The sequence below is a fragment of the Megachile rotundata genome, chromosome 1 (genome assembly GCF_050947335.1).
Source record: "Megachile rotundata isolate GNS110a chromosome 1, iyMegRotu1, whole genome shotgun sequence".
In the NCBI taxonomy this organism is placed as follows: Eukaryota; Metazoa; Arthropoda; class Insecta; order Hymenoptera; family Megachilidae; genus Megachile; species Megachile rotundata.
In genome coordinates this window covers 6,896,576-6,918,357 of record NC_134983.1, presented here as the reverse complement: position 1 = coordinate 6,918,357, position 21,782 = coordinate 6,896,576, and the positions used below count along the sequence as shown (strand labels likewise).

At 30.2% G+C, this 21,782-nt stretch overlaps 1 protein-coding gene across 10 annotated transcripts in view; it reads left to right on the top strand.

Annotated features, from left to right (window-relative positions):
• The first annotated feature begins 6,188 nt into the window (after positions 1–6,188).
• Positions 6,189–21,782, top strand: part of Ptp10D (Protein tyrosine phosphatase 10D) — a 160,323-nt gene continuing 144,729 nt past the window's right edge. For 7 of the 10 annotated variants that reach the window (XR_013039445.1, XR_013039443.1, XR_013039442.1 and 4 more), the window contains exon 1: positions 6,193–8,469. Coding sequence is in view for 6 of the 10 variants with exons in the window: in XM_076535956.1 (XP_076392071.1) it covers positions 8,386–8,469 (84 nt within the window). In the remaining 4 variants the exon portion in view is untranslated. Of the gene's footprint in view, positions 8,470–21,782 lie in introns of all 10 variants that reach the window. The other 3 variants (XM_076535937.1, XM_076535932.1, XM_076535958.1) reach the window with 3 other exon arrangements.

Sequence of the window (21,782 nt, the reverse complement as noted above, 5' to 3'; positions counted from 1 at the left end):
GAAAATTGTATTAATGATCTGAAAATTATTCTTTCACCGAATAAAATTAATAACAGATTAATTATTAATAAGTGTTAGTAATATTAATATTTAATAATCAGTATTAAACTGTGGTTAGGTAAAGAACTACTTTAATTTTTAATAGACTCTATAAAGTCAATGAATGATAAGTAACTAAAATATTATTACGCTTTTACTAGTTTTAACCTGACCTAACCTAACTGACAATAATTACTTAAAGAAAGAATTGTAAGATTGCTCTGGATTTTTTCACAATAAAATATTTAACAGATTATTAATAAATGTTAGTAATATCAAAATTTAATAATCAGTATTATACATTTGTTAGATAAAGAACTAACTTCTAAAAAAAAACTCTATAAAGAATACGAATAATAATTAACTAAAATATTATTAGTTATATTTTAACGTACTCAAATGCAGAGATTTATAAATTTCAAATATTTAATACCGAATTAATATAATGTAATGAAATAAAAATTGTAAATGCAGGATGGTAATATGGATAATATTGCTGGCACAGAAATAAAAATGTTGTAACCTTTAACATACCGTTGAATGTATATGAACGGTAGTGTTTTTATATCATTTATGAGATATTCGATTATATACATGCAAATAAAACTACCTGCATATAAGTATCCACTGACGAAATGGAACGAATCTGTTGATGATGTCATCCTTTACGATTCTTGCTAACGTGTTAAAGTATCTGCATGATTCCTAATAAATACATGATCATTAATGCATAGATCAACATGTAATTAGTACCGTTGCTAATTGAAGCTTTACTCTACATTATTGAATATGTTAAAGTAGGTTGGATGAGTTGTTTGTCACCTTGTCAAAATGATAAAAAATGATTATGTCAGTAATGACGTAGAATTAAGAATAAAGTATTGTTTATGTAATGAGAATGTCATACATAAATTGAATACTCATTTAATCTTAACATGTTTCTATTTAAATATAATTCTGTAATGAAATAATCTTTATTTAAATATTTATTTTATATTTTATATGACACGTTATATAATCTTCTTTAATATCTAACAATTTCTTAAATTGTATAATAAAGATCTTAAAGTGTAAAATAAAAATTTTATGATCTTTCATGTAATTGATAATTAATTTAATTACTCATAATTAAGTAAAAATTTCTCTCAAGTGTGTCATTGGGGGGATGAAGACAAATGAGATCAAGTTTTTAGCAACCTATAGATAGTAATAGTTTAAATTGATGCTGAATTTAATTTTAATACATGTTCTTGAAATAAGGTTTGATTATAGAATGAAAAGCAAACGATTTTGTTTTTCAAATAAAATTGAATACGATCAAACGATGATTGCTTTAAATATTAATCATTTGTTCATAAATATAAATAGAACTCTTCTTAATCGACGGTTTTTACAATAGAACTCTTCTTGGCCGACGACTCTGATGATCACCACATTTCTGTTTAATGTACCCCCATCTAGCGGTAGAAGAGTAGAACTAATTAAACTACAGTTTCAAATGTGTGTAGTTCACCCTGTTCGCCGAAGAGATGGCGCCACTTGTTCAATTTTCCTAAAAATCCAATTAATACTGATTTCATTGATTTATATGCTATGTATTTATTATATATTTATTAACATTGATTTTATGCTGTTTGTAATATATTCCGTTAGTCCAAATATGCGAATTATGTCTTTAGAACAGTTTGCATATTATACTGTGACTCGTCGATAATATAGGGAATGACATGACAGTGGCAAAAAATTTTCTTTCGAGTCACCAAAAACCATTCTCACGGATATCTTCTTTTGCAAAAAAGAGCTTATTTGCAAAATTTGATCGATATCGGAGTATGGTGGTTTTCCAAAGTTTCGCTTGTAATTTTATAATTTTGAAATTTGTATTCGGGACGTTAGAATTTTTTAATTTTGGGAGTGTGAAATTTCCGAAGGTTAAGATTTTGGAATTTTTAGATATTGATATTGTAGAATTTTGGAACATCGTGCATTAAGCGAGCGAGTACTACATATCTTGTCTCTGTTAAAATGCGTGATCAGTTCAACCGATACAGTAGGGTGTGACACGAAGATGGTAAAAGATTGTTTAAACTCTAAAGATCTTCGTGCGACATACAAACAGATTGTGTCAATGATTATCTTACACCTAGTCTATGCTACATAATATTTGTCGAATTTATTTTACCCTTAATTATTTGCAATTTATACAAACGACCGTATTGACAGCACTACAAAACAAAATACTGTAATCTTCCATATTAAAATTAAGATTTCGTTCTTCGCAAAATACTACTTACTATTGTTAATGAATAATATTTTCAGTATACTGTATTCACCCACAAATATTTACAGTACTTCAAAAATTATGTTCACTTAGAACTTTGCAAAATGCTACTAACAAGCATTTTTGCTATTTAATTAACTGCTTGTAACCACCTGTTATCAAAGAGTGCCAAAAAATTAAAAATTGAGGGTAATATAAAACTTAAGTAAACTAATTTTTAACCTGTTAATTCTACAATATAATCATTTATTTGCATGCTCATTTAATCTTAATATCTTCAGTATTACTGTCACTGCGAATGCATTAATAAAAAAGTGTTCTCTCAGACATTATACTTTACGCTTTAATCAAAACGCGATACAAAAATATTTAACATTTTTAATGGTATTTAATTTATACTGCCTTCCTTTTCATTTACCATGACGCATGATGTTTGAAAACATTTCTGTTTTTGAATTATACATATACAGAGCCGAAAACAAAAATACAGGTTCAGGAATAACAGCAATCTTCCGTTTCAGGATTAGCAATAAGGAGCAGAGAGTAGAGAGCAAACGCCGACGGAAAGCTACTCTTAGTGGGGGCCACGGTGCTTATGGAGGTAGATTATATTGATACAAGTGCAAAACATGTTCCATATGTCCGTACACGAAACGAGCAACTCTCACTTCAGAAGAGGAACGCGACAGCAAAAGTATATGTGTAGTAATGTGCTAAGAAAAAGAAGAAAAAAGGTGTGGCTGTCACCATGTTTTATAAACACGCGCACTGTTTCCACTTGGCGCGTTCTGCGCATGCGTAAACGTGACGTTTCAATATGGCCGACGAAGTGGGAAACATTGAGCTATAATATGGACTCCGCATGGTATTCATGAAGCGTTAGTTACTATAGGGACAAATAGACGCAAACTGGGGGAGAAAAATATGTAGCATATCTTTCTCTTTTTCAACTATCGTGCAATAAATTTATTTTATATTTACTGAAAATTCATTTCATTTTAAATCTTTGAAAATTGTCATCGATGACTTTGGCCATGAGTGAATGTATCGATTATTAATTTATTAATTTAACTATGATTTATTAGCATTCTGAGTATATTAATATTAAGGTATAAATTATAACGTATGTAGGATATGTATAAAATAAATGGAGATACTGACAGTCGAGATATAGAAATGAAGTTTTAAATTAAAATTGAACACTGTTTTTCATCATCTTTTCTAATACTTTTAAATATTTATTTTGAATGAATTTATGTCGTTCATTATTTTATGTATTCGTGTAAAGCTTTAAAAATTTGTTAAATAATGCCTCCATTTGGTTATAGACAGTATATACATTGAATTTTGAATTCGGACTTTTTACAAAAGACTGATGGTGGCAGCATAAGATCATACTGCTGCGTTTCAAACATGTTTGGATTTTCAAATATCGTGTTCCTTGAAAGTTTTCATTAAACAGAAAGTAAAATAGAAAATCGATATTAATAATTTTTAAATTAAGAACAATAATTTATTTGATCTTTGGTAGATTAATATTTCGTTGTTGTTATTATTATTTTTTCTGTGTATGCAGTAAGTTTCAATGTTCGAAACGTAGTGATCACATATTTTTATTATAAATATACCTTAACTTTATAAACCTATAAATTTAAATGTATAAATGTCTGTATATATAAATGTACAAAATATATTAAGCAATGAAATGTACATGTACAAATTCATACGTTTTCGAACAATTTTTCCATCACAAAAAATCTGATTCAGCTCTATGCCTACCTTAATTTATTCATGAAAAATTCTTTGTGCAGGAACAGTTTAATGACAGGAAGTAGAATTGAAAACGTGTGTTGTAACAGGTAAATAACAATATCATTTAGAATCCATGTTTTGCAGACTCGTTTTAACATCCTTTGTTGAAAGTCCAGGTAATTCTACCTGGTAGACTATAATTCAACAGTTGAAAGAACTACCTTTGGAAATGATTTCGAAGAAACTCACATCGTGTTATTATTCTTGGAACAATGACTTTTTGAAATTTGTATTTTTATGTTACAACTATTATGTTTCTAGAAGTGTTTTTAAAATGTGAGTAATTTTACTGATTGAAGTGTGACCTTATAAGGAAAACACATTTACAAGCTTAGAACTTAATATCGCCATATGTTTTACAAAACTAATATCTATACTAACAGGTATATTATACAACTAGTAGTTATAGAAATAATGTGTCTCAACTAATTATAGAATTCCTATAAACATATACTGTACACTTGTATTTTGAAATTATGTTTATCAGTTTTAAGCTTTCAGACATATTCCAAGAATTCTGCATTATAAAGTAGAATGCTTGTGTGAAATCAGTGAGGGGTATTGTTTCCTGGGTGTCCACGTATTAATAGAGATTCCGTAATGGTAAATCAGTGAGAGTTTATAATTAGATTTTGTCGAAGACTTTACAGCATAATCTTTAATATTAGAATTAGGCGCGTGTCTAATTTATGTTTCAGTCAATTTTTAACGTACTTAACTATGATACGCTAAATCGTTAGTACTATGTTAATTATATTAAACAGTTATATAACTTCAGCTAGTTATTAATGAAACTGTACTAATCTGTATATGATCGTTCTATATTCAGATACAGTTAATAACGGTGTATGAGAATAATGCATTAGCATCTCATGACTTTAAAAAGTGTCTGATATCTTCATTTTTTTAAAGCTTGTGCATTGTTCGTTTTATTTATTTATTTTACTGTTCAACTTATATATTCAATTTACTCAATTTTGCAGAATTTCAAAGCACGTTGATTTCTATCTAAATTAAAATTAGTATACACTTTTTTATACTGGTTTATTAAATTGAACATACATTTTCATTATAGTTAAATATAAACAGTCAGTAAAACAATATTTCTTTAGTTTCCTATAATTAAATTAAAAAAGAGTTATTTACTAGATTACACGAAGTGCTTCCTCTTTTAGATATACGCCCATTTTTTACATCCTCTGTATTTTGAATTTATCGATCCTTCTACTTTCGGCCAAAATATGGTGAAAAATAAAATTATAACTTTTGGCGTCTGCATGTTATATCATTCTTTTTTATACATATATTTCACCTTAATTCCAACAGGAAAGAATTTAATATCATTCATATAAAAACATTGAATTTATAATACTAACTATTCAAGTTTAACCGCATAATTTAGCAATTTATCCTATAAAAATATACCTACTAAAAGAATACGTTTCAAACAAAATGTAACATTTAATATAAATAAAAAAAAAAATACATTTTACAATAAATACTTGAAAATTTCAATTTTAATATATACAACAATCCAACTTTGCCTAACTCTCTCCCACTTGATCACAATACATGCCAAATCTCATAATATCTACATTATCAAATCACCACATCCGCATCATTAACAGCAACGTCTATTCCATCGATTCGCAATCTCCTTGAAAGACCCATCGTTGGACCAACAGGCGAGTCACAAACCACAGACGTCATCTCGAATCTCTCTAGCAAGCTACGTTACTGGCTCCTGGTCTATACACGCGCAACTCCAATGAGTCTGCTGGTGCGGTTTGGTTAGACTCCAACTCGTAGCGTTCACAAGAGAGGCCCCCATATTAATTCTCCCACTTTTCTTTGCCTTTGTAACGCGGACAAATCGAGGCACATGCAAATTCTGCTCGCAGACTGTACAGCAAGTGTGCGTCAGAGAGCAGGTCCGTATCCGACGAAAGGGTATAGGGGCCCTAGGTCTGCACTAGGCAGCACTGTGACCAGAGTCTAGCTGTAGGAGCATCGAGGGAGGAAACAACAGAGCAGGGAAAGTGGTAGGGGTACTCGGAGCTAGGTTCACAGTAGGGGATGGGTAAGGTGGGGAAGTAGGAGGTGGTGGCGGCTGCGCCGGGTATCCGACCGGGACAGCCAACTGTTCAGAAGATGAAAAGAGATAGCCGGAGAGAATGAGAAAGAAACGAATGGAATGGAAAGGCAGTCAGGTTAGCAGCTAGTGGGGGAGGCCAGGGACGAGGCAAGGCAAGCGATTTAGCTGCTGCTGGTTCGGCGAGACACGAGTTGGAGTGCCGAGAGAGCAGCCGAGGTCCCGTTGCGCCGGGATAGGCGTCATGAAAGCGCGCCAGTTGACCGAGTGCACCTCCCGTAGCACGAAATCGCGTATTTGCTGCCGCAGGATTTAACGTTGACCCTGTTGTTGTCTGTCTTCGTGGCAAGGACCCGCGCGTCCAACGATCCTGGCTGTCACTTCGCCCTCGTTGCCCCAGTGCCGGATCTCTGGCGTTCGGAGAAAGGAGTCCAAGTTTCGAGACAGTGTATTCCGAGTGATATGACAAACGTGTTTTGTTTCTTCGTCAAGTGATCACGGATGTACCTCAACCGCTCCGCTGGTGATATAGGACAAATGGGTGTGTGTGTTTGTGTATGTGCAGAGGGCTGAACGTATGATATTGTTCAACAGTTTGCTCGTTTCACGTCGAATCTTGTGGTACCTTGTTATTGACATATTGATTTGGCCGGTATGGCCTTTCTCGTGGCGAAACAGCCAGCGAAAGAATGAGAACTCGTTTCTGTCAGTAGGCACGACCGCATCGAACGAAAGTATAAAACGTGCTTTGCTTTCGTGCTGATAGCTTGGTGCGGCTGCCGTTTCACCTTGACGTTGGAACACATCGTACGTAGTGGCACGTTTCGGTTGATATTCCGGGAACAATGCAGAACCGAGTGACAGTCGTTCGTGTATCGTGAAGATTTTCGCAATATCATTTCGTTTATAAATGCAAAGAGACAAAGACAATGGAGGAAATGAAATCATGCTAGACTATATGGATAAATGATTCAAATCCGTTCAGCGTTCCGCAACGCTATTTACATAATTTAGCAATATTAACGCAGGCCGTTTTAGAGACCGCATAAGAATCAGACGTACAAACAAAAGAGTCATCCTCATTTAACAAGTATTTTCTTATTATCGTTTTTTACGAACTTTGTACATTCCAGTCATTTCCTCGAACATAACCTACCGAACGTACAAATAATTACTAGATCGACAAAGGACCAAGTTAAGGTTCAACCCAGCTGATAAACAAATTAACAGCTTTCAGGGAATCTTATCGTCTAATAAGCGTGGCATCTTCGATTTCGGCTCACTCGGTTCGTTAACTCGTCTAGAGGGTAGTATCCCTCCGGGTCGTTATCCCATTCCATGAGCTGACAAGGAAGGGTACACTCACTGGGAGGTAGAATCCTACCAACCGGCAGCTATTCTATGCTTCAAGTTTCAGATTGCACTTGAAGAGAAGAAATGGCCCCCTGCAAGGTTACCAACAACCATGTCGATAATTTCTGATTCTTCGTAGCGATTTAATTCACCGTGTAAGCATGTCGTCCGTGTGGTCGTCGTTCATCGACTTTCTAGCTTGACATTCCATTTGGAAACCGTCGAACCAGTTGCACATATTCGACAGTCATGACGAAAAGAGGAACTAAGAGGTTAATGAACGACAGAACGAGGAAAAAATAGAGCTAATTTGCACCGACATTCGGGGGTATCCCAAAAGACTGAGTTCTAGCGGTGAAAAGTAAGTGTACAGAGAAGTAGACCATCAGGAAGAACGTGTTCAGACAGCACTGTCTGTCGTTTGCAACATTCCTACCAGTGTATCCGGAACAACACAGAGGGGAGAGGCGTACAAGTGTTCCGGGTAGCCAAACTCGAACCAGCTCGGATATGGCAGCTGTCGTTCTTTCACGGCTCCATAGTGATCGTCAATGCTGTTACCGGCAGTATAGTACCTGTCAATCGGGCGAACAGGTGTCGTCGCGAAGTATCCAGGTTGGGACACGCGGTTCCTCGTGATACGGGATCCGGTGTCGTCGATCGATCGAGAGACACGAGCGTGAGCTCGCGCGCATTTCTAACGACCGAAAGTGTTTGTGTGATACGGTGAGTGAATCGAAGAGGAAGTAGGGCAGAAAAGGAAACGAGGAAAATATAATTGCATCGTTGTCAGTAGATTCTGTTAAGGATGAAGAACGTGGCCATCGATTCACCGTCGCCTGTGTCCAGGCTCAGCGGCACTCTTCTACTACTCCTGACGCTCCTAGCCGAGGTGAGTAGGACGTGAGCTGATGGATAATCGTATGAATGTAGGACGTGTTGTTGGAATACCTTCCTGCGACTGAGTCTGAACACGCGCGAACAAACATACGAAACCTCGTTTCTGTCGTACGTTTTCGAACGTATCTGATTTTAACGAGAAGAGACTCTTTTAAAGAACATCAAACTCTGGACTTCTTCAAAATATTAGACTAACTCCTAATTTTATTAATATCTAGGGTTGATGTATTAACCTCTTCTCGTGCTTTGATGAGTCTCACTCGTGACGCACTTACAGCTAAAATGTGACAAACCTTACTCAAATTTTGAATGCTCTTCGATTTGAAATTTAGGTTCAACTATAAGTTCATTATCCCTGAATATAAAATATGTACATTTTAATTTTCTTCGTCGTTTTAATGTTATAGTCCTGAATTTAGTCTTGACGGACGCATCCGATAAATAAATAACACGGGAAGGGGTTAAGGAGTCTTTGTATTAAAATTGTGGATGAAAGAATACATAAACAAGCATAAACATATTTGAAGTTGAATACAATTATTAAGGAGTAAAATCTGTAACAGAAAACTGAGATTTTAGTATGTTACAATTTTGTATGTATTAATTTCTATCTTAATTTCTTAAGGTAGTTTTAAAAAGATAATATGTAAATAAAAGGATCCTTTTAACCGAAAAAATACCTTCATAACGATATACTGGAATAGAAATGCGTAGAAATTCTTCTTATATCTAATTAAATCTTTTCTGTCAGCATTAGAAAGTGATTTATTAAGATTTGGCAAGATAACGTCCATGCTAATAGCAGGTTTTGTCTACATTTCAGAGGGTAATTCAGATTATTAGCAGTGATTTGCAATAATTTCGAAATTCATTAATTAAAACTGTAGGACTACAGATTAGAAAAAGCTTTAAAGTTTCAGTATAAAACAGATCAAGTATTATCAATAATTCCATACCGTTTGTTCTAATTTGTACCTAAAATCATAAAGAATACTGAATCAGCAGTATTATTGATTTAAAAGATTAGTTATCAAATTAAAATAGAAGTTCAAATACACAGAATACCCACATGACATCCATTTATCAAAACTGATATATTGATATTAGCACTAAGCCTGTCGATTACAATACTTACTTTGAAAATAAAAACTAAGTTAAAACTAAGTAAACAAACGATAAGACCATTCCTTATTTTGATGAAAACATAGATTTCAAGATAACCTTAACTTTGTAACTTAAAATAAGAAACATGTAAAACGATCATTCTCATATCCTTGATAATATATTTTTTTATACAAACAAATTATTTTTCATAACTGATCGCCTTGAAAGTTTATGTAGATTGTTATAAAATAAAGTAAATTTCGTTACACTTATTCGTCAGCTTCTGCGACATCGAACGTAACGATGCAGTTAAAAATGTCTCTAGATAAGAGTTATCGACTCTCGTAAGAATTTAACGTATTTCTCTGCTATTCTCTCAGTATGATAGTTTACGAGCGTTCACTGCAAATCTGACTCGTGGTCGGTGAAGGGGAACACTGTCAATATCTAGTCTTCTTTGCGTGGCCCATTTCTGTCGCTGCGTTGCGAAACTGGCTTGACTTTTCCAGCTGTCGAGAATGTCTCCCCGCAGACTGATGCCCATTGACCCCTGAATTTGTGGTCCAATGAGTTACCAGCGTTCTCTTATCTGCTCGTTTACCCAACATGCTGGATTTCCGTGAAACGTAGCCTTTTATTTTACGGAAATTGACGACTGCAAAAATTATATAGGGTAGATGTACTATTTGTAGACGCTGCATCACTTGTGGTCATTGTACTCTTAATTCTGATGCATCAACTATTTTCATATTCGTTTCATTGTAAATAAGACATGATATATACATATATATTTATGATATAAACCGTGAATTTATGTAGAATATATATGCATTATTGGTATGTTATTTTTGGTGGGGGATCATCATGTTTTCTTTGAAGCTAACATTAATTTTATTTTGTAACCTTTACAAAAGTAAGAGACCAATTGTCACATTTCTGAACTTGTTTTATATGTATAAGAGTAAATTAAATGCAACTATAAATTATAAATTGATCCTGTATAAAATTGTTTCAAAATTTGCTATATGAAGTTCGACTACTAAAAGTTTGTCAAACTAAACAAATAAAAATGTATCCATGTTATCGTTAGGAAACAACAGTTCTCGTTTATAGTTATTTAAATGATTCTGTCAGTTTAAATTTAATTAAAAATGTAGTTAAATAGAGAGCCTAAAATTTGATTAAACAATTAGTCAATCTAGAAAATATAACTGTAAATAAGCTAAAAATATCGTAGCAAATTAATTCAGTGCAGTTACTAAATAGACTGCAGATATTTACGTAATTATAACATACAAGGCGTGAAAAAATGTAAACTTTATTAGCACGTATAAGTAAACGAAGTAAATTGTTTAGAGTGTGCAATATATTCGAATTAAGATAATGGTTTTAATCACCTAAATAAAGGAAATATTTGATAAGACCATACTTACATAAACATCCGCTGTCTACTAATAACTGTTAGTTGATGTAACTTTGCACTTGAAGATAAGCGTAGTATTGAATTACTCTATGGAAATTATGTTATTCACTGACAGAAATTTCGTTAAAATCTTTATACTTATTTTTTAAATTTGTAAATAATTTTCTTTATTCTATTTCTACCTTTTAGGTGCGTTACTTTTATATTTATTATATTGTTATCAAATGTTATACAGGGTGTAACGCTACTCATGATTGTTCTCCCACTTGCAATCACCTTACAAAGAAAAGTTTAATATAATTAAAAATGTAGTTAACCAGATAGCCTAAAATTTGATTAAACAACTAGTTAACCTAGAAAATGGATACAACTATAATTTGTTAATAATATTTGCAGGGTATGGAGTGCACAATAGATATTAGTAAAGCAAATTTTGAAAACAGTTTGTTCTCTTGGCAATGTCAAGGTTACCTTGGGTTTTTTAAATAGGAACACACATTTTTTTATTCAAAGCATTAGAGAACATCGAGACGAATTCAAAACACATGTTACATGATATTTTTATTAACATATTACTCGATTTACAGAAGTGGAAATGTGAAGTAAAAGACCGGAATATTACGTGATGGAAGGCGGCATACATTTTGAACATGTAATTAAATAAAGTGTAATTTTCTTACATTCTATTCGCGTGTTTACATCCAGTAATTTCGTTGGAATCAACTAATTGTTGCACTACCAAAGTCAAAAGCTAAGTATTTCACATTTCCTCTTCTGTAAATCGAATAATATGTTAATAAAAATATCATGTAACATGTGTTTTGAATTCGTTTCGATGTCCTCTAAATCTATAAATAAAAGAAATGTTCCTATTTAAAAAACCCAAGTGACCTTGACTTTTCCAAGAGAACAAACTGTTTTCAAAATTTGCTTTACTAATATCTATTATGCACTTCATACCCCGCAGATATTGTTCTAAGCTTTTTTCGTAAGGTGGCTGCAGTTGGTAGAAAAATTGTGAGTTACAGGCAACACCCTGTAAGTCATTACGAATACTATTAATACATATTTATTTTGGAATATTGAAATTTGACAATATAAAATTAAACGAAGAACTAGTAAAATTAATTTAAATTTACGTATATCATAATTTGAAAGTTTGATCAAAATAATCATATTCTTTCATCAGTTTGTTTAATATAAAACAGTTAATTATCAATTACGGTAAACAAGGCATCGGAACAAAATTTGTGTATTGTTTCTTTACGCAACGAAGGCTGAAATTGAATATATCGAGAGAAAGTACAGTTAATTAACACATAATGCGCCGTTACCTTAAGAAAAAGTGTAATTTTGAATAATTCATGGTTTTATAAAGTATTGATATTTTTGGAACATGTTTTAATTCTTGAATATTGCGCACAGGGCTTTTAACGGAAGTTTTGTAATATGACGTTTGTCCGATTCGAAAATGTTGAATTTGCTTTCGTCAAGAATGATTACGTCATTTACATTTTTTCGCGAAATGAATTCGTTAGCAAAAATGAATCACCTCATACAATTTCTTTCGTTCAAGTTTTCTATGAAATATTGTCCCATTATTTTTTAACACTCGGCGAATAGTATTTTCTTTACAAATCCTTAAAATAGTAAGGCTATTAAGAAGAATAATTACACTCTGTCATTTTTAATTCTTTTAACAGTTTTCTGTTGGTGAATTTCGTGTTTCTTATCATCTTTCGTGAAGTATGGCTTTCATAATTAATATCTTAACACAGTGTGTTTACAACGATATCTCTTGTTCAAGTATAAAACTAATTTTTCTCTATAACTTCACACCTGTTATACAAAACATTTTTATACTTATAAAGATGTTAAAAATTTTCTGCCACTCTTGATGTTTCAAGATGAATCGCATTTATATCATTTGTTAAATAATGTATACTTATGTACATTATCGTGGTATCATCTAATTAGATATCTATAATGAATAAAAGATGTTCGAATACTTTTACGAAGATAGAATGTATAGTTATTCTGTCTTTTTCTTCCATGTCCATAAAAATTATATCAGATAAGTAAAATTATCATTATAATCAAATAAATTAAACGCTTTATCAGAAGTATTATATAACAATATTTCTTTAATGTAATTGCTCATGAATATACATGGAAATAACATTAATTTTAATGAAAGCCACTGTATTTACCAAATGTAGAGAAACGTATTCAACAGAATTTTAATCTGAATTCATTAAATGAATTAATAACGTGCGAGAGGAATTGAAAGGTGGGGAAAATATACGAGGATGATAATTCATTAACAATGTTTCATTGTATCAGACAAATAAATTGATAAATTCATGAATTTGTACATTTTCTATATTTTTAATTTTTATTTTTATCAATTTTTCTGTTTTTAAATTTTTGTACTTCTGAATTTTCAAATTTCCTTATTTCTCAATTTCTAAATTGGCCTAAATTTTCGAATTTTTCCATTTTTCCATTTCTCCATTTTTCAATTTTTCGATTTTGCGATTTTTTGATTATCCGATTTTTCGTTTTTCGATTTTTTGATTATCCGATTTTTCAATTTTTTAATTTTTCAATTTTTCAATTCTTCAGTTTTTCAAGCTTACCATTTTTCAATTCGTCAATTTTTCAACTTTTTAATTTTTCGATTTATCAATTTTTTGATTATTCAATCTTCCAATTTTTCAATTTTTTGATTATCCGATTTTTTAATTTTTCAATTTTTCAATTCTTCAATTTTTCAGTTTTTCAATCTCCAAATTTTTCGATCTTACAGTTTTTCAATTTATCAATTTTTCAACTTTAATGTTTCGATTTATCAATTTTTACGTCTCTCAGGTCAGACAAATTTCCGAATTTTTGAATTTCTTAGTTTGCAGTTTGTCAATTTTTCGAATTTTTCATTTGCAAATTTCTAAATTTTCAGATTTGTATGTTTCCAAATTTTTTATGTTTTACATTCCTAATTTTTGAATTTTTAAATTTCCATATTTTTATACTCCCAAACTTCTAAATTTATAAACTTAGAAAAGTTTCGAATTTCTCAACGCTTATGTCTCTAAATTGCCGAATTTTTAAATTCTTAGATTTATACTCAATTCTTAGATGATTATATCTATATACATATTTTTGAATTCTTGAAGTTTCTAATTCCTCAATTTTCGTATTTTTAAATCATCGAATTAACAAATTTCTAAAGTACTACATGTTTCAATTTCTAAATTTCTAAATTCTCAATTTTTCAATTTCTAAATTTCTAAATTTTCAATTTTTCAATTTTTCAATTTTTCAATTTTTCAATTTTTCAATTCTTCAATTTTTCAATTTTTCAATTTCTAAATTTCCAAATTCTCCATTACATGAAATGCTAGTAATAGTTGCAGCCCGACCGTGATAAACTCATTGTCAGGTCATAAATTAAGTTGTTAGGAAGTGGCTTCGCTTTAATGACACAGCGCAAAGTATATTGACACAGTACATTCTGTATTACGATTCTCTTTTGGTATATTGCACAGAGTACATTGACACTCTCCGAAACATTTCTTTGTGCGACGCAAACCGAGCATTCCAGGTCTTTATATCTCTTTCGTATATCGAGCTTCATGCTCCTTCACATTTACCACGTTTTTGGTAAGGGTAGATTTACCCAAATAGGCGTAATAAACGTGTTTGTTGGAATTGATCTCTGCCAACTCCACATTCTAGTTAATTTGAATACTTAACGCGTCACGCGGCATGGCTATTAAGTACACTTACCTAATTACGTAATCGATTTTAATTTCCCCGTGTTGCAACGAAGGCTGCTCGTTTTATCTAGCATCGCCCTCTGATAAAACATCGAAAAGTTGTAACAGTGACAAATTAAATGTGGAATTTTTTCGACGCTGTATTCGCTTTTCTTGTGGTTTAGTTTAGTTGCAGAAATTAACGCTTGAAAAGGAAATGTTTATCTAATTAATAATTCTGTTAACAATGCAAGATAACTATTGTGATAATGGAATGTTCTTTAAAATATGTTGGATTTTTAAGAAAGAGACTTGGAATATAAATGTTATAGGTACGCAAAAATAATGAGTTACTTTTTAGTTATAAATTATTATTATAGAAGATTTTGTATGGTACTTTCCTTGTTTTCTTTGAATTTTTGTTATATCAGAATACTTAGAAGAAGATTAGATAGAAGATTTGGTATAATACTTTCTTTGTTTTTTGTTTTCAATTTTTGTTATATCAGAATACTTAAATATTTATAATTCTTTTTTATTGTCGGTTTATTGAAAAGTTTATTATTAACAGTTATTGTAAACTGAAATTCATTTTATGACCAGGAGACTAAAAATATCTATCCACTTGTAATACCTTGTAATTATTTCTTTTAATAATTTAATTTCCATAAGTCATATTTTGAAACTTATAATTATAATCGTATTCTGATAACAAATTATTAAACATATCACTATTTGCATAAGTATTATACATACATTTTTATGTACGCATTATTTATAATACGAATAATTTTTCAAAATTATTGTCGTCGTTTAAACAAACTATAACCATTACTGTTACTACTATATTTTTACTATATTTTATTATTGCTAGTAGTTTATTATTACTGTGCCAATACCATTACTCATAAAATACTGAACATTAATTAAAAAAAAATATCTATAAGGAAAAATATATGAGAATTAATTATGTAATAATTTTTATCAAAATTCACATAAATCAATATGACATTAGTGTTATCTTGCGGTCCGTTTACGCCATTAAATGATGACAGACTTTCTATGTTTCGAAATGCATCATTTAAGAGGTTATTTCCATTCGAAGCCGACGATTTTAAACGATTTATGAGATAAAATTTTATTGAGTTATTATTGCTTGAGGATTTTGAAATTGTACATACATGTTTCAAGATAGTACATTGTAATTTTTGTACAATTATCTATATCATTACTTTATTTACGATAGTTTTTTCATTAGATGCTTTTAATGGCGGTTGCTGTAGGGTAAAGGACGATCTTAATCTATAAAATGGCTGTCTTGTGAACTAGAACGAAGTAAAGCAATTGTTTAACATATTAATAATTGTATAAAGTCGAAATTTGTAAAATGATTCTGTCAGGCGATTAAATAAAAATTTGTCAATGTTGAAATTTCAGTTTATAAAATAAAATAATTTAGTTTATTTTGTATCTCTGCAAAATTTGAAGAAGATCGATCAGTTATTCAGTTGTGGTACTCAATTTGAGAAATACAATTCTCTTATGTATCATTTTCCTGCAATAGCTTTCTTATTTTAATAATTTCAAGCATGGAATTAAAAAGAAAATAAATATATATTTCCTTTATTTTTTTACATTAGTGTTTATAATCGCATCAACCACTGATTGGATTATTAGCGACTTAATAATTTGGTTTACAGTTTATTATATAGTCTGGTATTGTACCTTTGAAATATATAACACTTTTAATAATTATTAAGATACTTCTATCTAAGAAATTTTACAATAATGTTTACAACAGAAACACAAAAATGTGTAAAATGTATGATGCACGTGAGATAATGCTTTTCATCACTTTCACAAAAAAATGTTCTTTCATTACCAGCTTCTCATCAGTCAGTCCAGAATATTTCATATTCCTCATTTACTTTCAAATGTTATTCACGGTTTGCTAATAGATTTGCCACCAAACAGAGGTGAACATTTTCAAGAGATTAATATTTTTAAAATATGCTTATATTTTCTTCTAATAAGATGCGGTAAAATTTCTAAAATATATATACATTGAATTAATTCCCTTGATAACTTTCACTGTGAAATAATCTTTTTTAGTTTGCTTATTATTTTTAGAACATGTTTAGAATATTTACTTTTAAATATCGTTTCTAGTTTTCTAATAAAGTTGTTATTATTGACAAAAGACAATTTTGAAGAAATTCATATTGCCTAAATATGTCCATTTTGAATTATAGTAGCATCTTTACGTGTTTCCTATTAACCAGTAAAAAATATTTTCCGTTCTTCAATTGCTTTTAAATATTATTCGTAATTTGCTAATAAAGTTATTGTCATTTACAGGAGAAAATTTTTAAGAGATTCACATTTTGTAACTACGTCAATTTTCAATTATAACAGCATCATTGCGTGTTTCCTATTAACCAGTAAAAAATATTTTCCGTTCTTCAATTGCTTTGAAATACTATTCATAATTTGCTAATAAAGTTATCATTCACACAAGAAAATTTTCAAGAGATTCATACTCTGAAACTACGTCCATTTTGAATAATACTAGCACCATTACACGTCCGCTGTCGATCATTCAAACATATTTTACATTCTTCATTTACTTTTATTGTATATTCCTCGCTTCTTCTGCAAATACAAACCTGAAAACCTTTAAGAAACTTATATTGTGAAAGTACATTCATTCTAATAATAATCCCATTCACGAAAAGAAGCAAATGCAATCTTTCAGTGATTAAAAGATAAGAAGTTACGGAATATTCTTCTGAATGGAACGAAACTTCGCAGTCGAAGAACCGAGTATATTGTCGCTTATCGACTGAAGGAAAGTTTCTTTGGCGAAAGTTGCTTCATAGCCAATGTGGTTCGCAGCAAATGAAATCGCGCTCGAACGACGGGCTACGCCCGCCACAATGATTTTCAGCTCGAAAGATTTTTCTTTTGTTCATTCATTTAGTTCTTTATTCGTAATTTATTATACCGAACTGAGTGTTGAAATTATGGTGCATTGTGTACATTGCGAAGATACGCTCAATTGATACTAAATAAAAGAAATAATGGAGTTTAATCTTAGTTCTTTCACGTGGCAATGGCGTAATAGAATGTTCTAAGTTAGCAAAATCAAGAATATGTTATTACTATTTTTTTTTGTTTGAACGAAATTCGGATATTAGGTATTTGAAGATGTTAGAAAATATTACTAGCTGATATTAGTATTGTTACCTATATTATATTATATAGTATTGTATTATATTATATAATACAGTATTATCATCTATATTATATATCATATTAGTATTATTAGTATTAATTAGTATTATTACTGATGTTAGTGTGATATTTGTTGAAAATTGAAAGTTTGAGACAGAGACACAAATACACCTATAATAGTTAATTAAGCTTTAGTTATGTTCTATATTTATTTGTTATCTAAAGCAGATTATAGTAACTACAACAAATTTTTTAATAGTGGATATACATAATAATATAACCGATGACATTATGTATAATAATATTATATATAATAATATAAAAGTTAATATATGTACATTAGAGGTTAGGTTAAGCATTCATTTAGAGGGAGTAACAGATGTTATCTTCAGCTTTTGAAAAGAATTGGAAACCAGAATCTCTGGAGATGTATGTACATATATCAAAAATTAATAGTATACATTAATTAAACAGTATCCTCATAAATAGTAATAATACTAATAAAAATATTAAACATGCTAAAATTATAATATTTAATATTTGCAGTATAGTGAAAGTAATATTGCATTTTTTTGTATTTGAAAGTGTACAGTATTTGCGTAACTTGGTTACATATTCGTCAAGTACAGCTAACCGGTTAATTATAACACATAAACTTTTTTCTAATAATAAAATCATTTTCAGTATATGTCTCCGCAAAACATTACTATAATACATTAAAAATATTAAAAATATTTGTTAAGTATTTTTAAAACTAAAGTTTCGGTGGTGAAGTTATTTGTAAGTCATCTCTTTACAAATTCTCCAAACATGTTCGTATGTAAATGAACGGATTTTCATTATTATTACATCCTCACGCAAAATATCTAAGTAAAGCATTATAGCGGGAACTAGTGGATTATTTACGTGCGTCAGTGAACAGTAACTAGGTTAAGTGAAAGTGAATAAAGATCGGTATAAAATAATGCAAAAATGAATACGAGACAACGGACATAAGTTGAAGGACAAAAAAAATTGCAGAACTTTGCATGCTCTAAGGTCACGCTTTGTTGGTAACTAGAAGTGCAGAAAATTGGGCAAAGTATTCACTTTTGTTGATAGGAATATTTAGTGATTTTGACTTGTGAAATAGCAATGGAGGACGTTCAATAACTAATTTTATACTCTTTTTGCCTTTTATGTAATCTTTTATGCATAGATATTTTAACGTAATTTGTAAATATATTTTAATAGTAATTTCCTTAAAATTGTGGTTTAAAATTGTTGTTAATAAAAGTTAATCATCACTAATATGATGTGAATGAAAATTCTACAAAAATTAATCTGTATATCTCTATAAAAAATATTTGATACCAACATTTGATAGATAGTATTTTCTACAAAATAGCAGATAACATAACTTCTTATTAGTATTAATAAGATTTAAATTTCTGTATTACCTTCTTCTCGTACTAATTATAGTTAATTATATCAAATAATTAATCTGTCAGTTGCGCTAATCTGTACAACCATAATTTCTAAAATTTACAAATACATTTTAGACACGAAAAGTTTCTAATGCACATACTGTAATATTAACAAAAATATCTTGACTTTAATCAATCTATACCTCGATTAAAAAGTCGTATAAAAAATAATAAATTTTGTATACAAAATTACTATAAGAAGGAAGGAAACTAAAATTAAAGTACTATAATAAGAAACACATTTTATGGAGTCTTGATAGAAAATTGGTGAACATCAAACATTTTTTATTTTCCAACACAAAGAGTCTTATAAACTGTGTACACATCTTTAAATGGTAAATGTTTGAACGTACGCCTTGATTTTCAACATTTCATTATTCCAAGATCGATTAACGATGATAATTCATGAAAATAAAAGCAAGAAGCGATTCTACGGTGGTTTGGCAAACAAGGTGAAATTATAATTAACTCGACTATACGATACAGCAGATAAGGCAATAAAATATAGCAGCCATCTGTTTCAATTTTGCTGTAGAGAGCTGATTTTACGGATGAGCGACAGTGTTCGCGTTATTGTATTTGCATTGGATCTGTTTTCAACTTTACACCGTTTGTGCAATTGATGTGTATGATTTATGTCGAAATTCTTCACAAATGAAATATATGTCTGGCAATAATAAAAATTCTACATTTCGAAACGTTGAATATGAATACCTAGCAATGCTTGCAAATTGTCCTTGGTTTCTTGCAATTTTTATGGAGGGACAGTTTTTTTATTCATTAATATTTTATTGTGTATTAGTGAAGTGAATGTATTGTGATATATGTTGAATTGTAAATATGTTAATATAGATTATGTAATAAATGAAATTTTTAATTGCTTTTGTATAGGAGGATCATTTGATTGAAAAAGTAAATTTATTAATTATAATTCTATAGTTATATAGTAAAATAATTTTTGAATGTTTAGAGACCTTAAGTTTTTAAAATGCTTAGAGACCTTGCGTATTATAATTTTTGTATAGCTTTCAAATTTGGAGCTTTGCATATTTGGAAATTTGGGGATTTATGAGTTTGGAAATTTTAAGATTGAAAGATTTGGCGATTTGGATATATTAGGGGTACCGAAAAGTAATCAAAATTTTGTTTGCTGGCGAAAAATATTTATTTATTAAAGAAATCTTAAATCAACAAAATAATTTCCATCACTTTCTAACGCTCTTTGCCAGCGTAAAGGCAATTGTTCCCTTTTTAAAAAAAGTCCTTCGATTTTTCATAGAAAAACTTTGAAATCATCGAAGAAATTTTGATTACTTTTCGGTACCCCTAATATTAAATTGTGAAAATTTGGAAATACAAGTTTTACAAATTTGAGAGATTCTGGCAAATTTTTTAATTGCAATATTTTTGAATTTGGAAATTTAAGAAATTTCGACATTTCTGAATTCGGAAATCTAAGAAATTTTGGTATGTCACACTAGAAATTTTTTAATTGAAAATACAGAAAATTCGGAAATTTGAAAATTTGCGAATCGGTATGTACAAATTTGAAAATTTGAAAAACTTGAGCTTTCGGAAATGTAGAAAATTTTGGGATATTTATGTAGAAATATAAAAAGTTTACAAACATAGAATTTTAAAAATTCCATATATGAACAGTTAAAAATAAATTTGGTACATTTTAATTGTCGTGAAATTGGTTTTAGAAATTTGAGAAATAGGATACTTGGAGATTCATTGATTTATGGATTTCAAACTGGAGATAAATAATACGAATACACAGTAGTTTCCACTTTCGATATTTTATTATCTGAACGGTAAAAACGCCACAGATACTAAACTGAAGATACTATTTACGGAAATGATGTCGCCGGTGACAGTATAGTTCGTAACCGGTTTTCATATGTCAGAGCCGATAATTTTTATTTGGAGCATACAGAATGTATTAATGAGCGATCCGTCGTTAATATTTATTAAATAGAGATTCTTGTGAAAATTTTACGTAACACAACTGGAAAAATTTAATCAATTTCATAAATATGACATGGTAACATTTAGTTATATGAAATATTAGGGGTACCGAAAAGTAATCAAAATTTTGTTTGCTGGCGAAAAATATTTATTTATTAAAGAAATCTTAAATCAACAAAATAATTTCCATCGCTTTCTAACGCTTTTTGCCAGCGTAAAGGCAATTGTCCCCTTCTTAAAAAAAGTCCTTCGATTTTTCATAGAAAACTTTGAAATCATCGAAAAAAGTGGTGTTCTTAAATAGTGATGTTTTTAAGCAATAACACGAAAAGTAACTTTCTATCAAGAT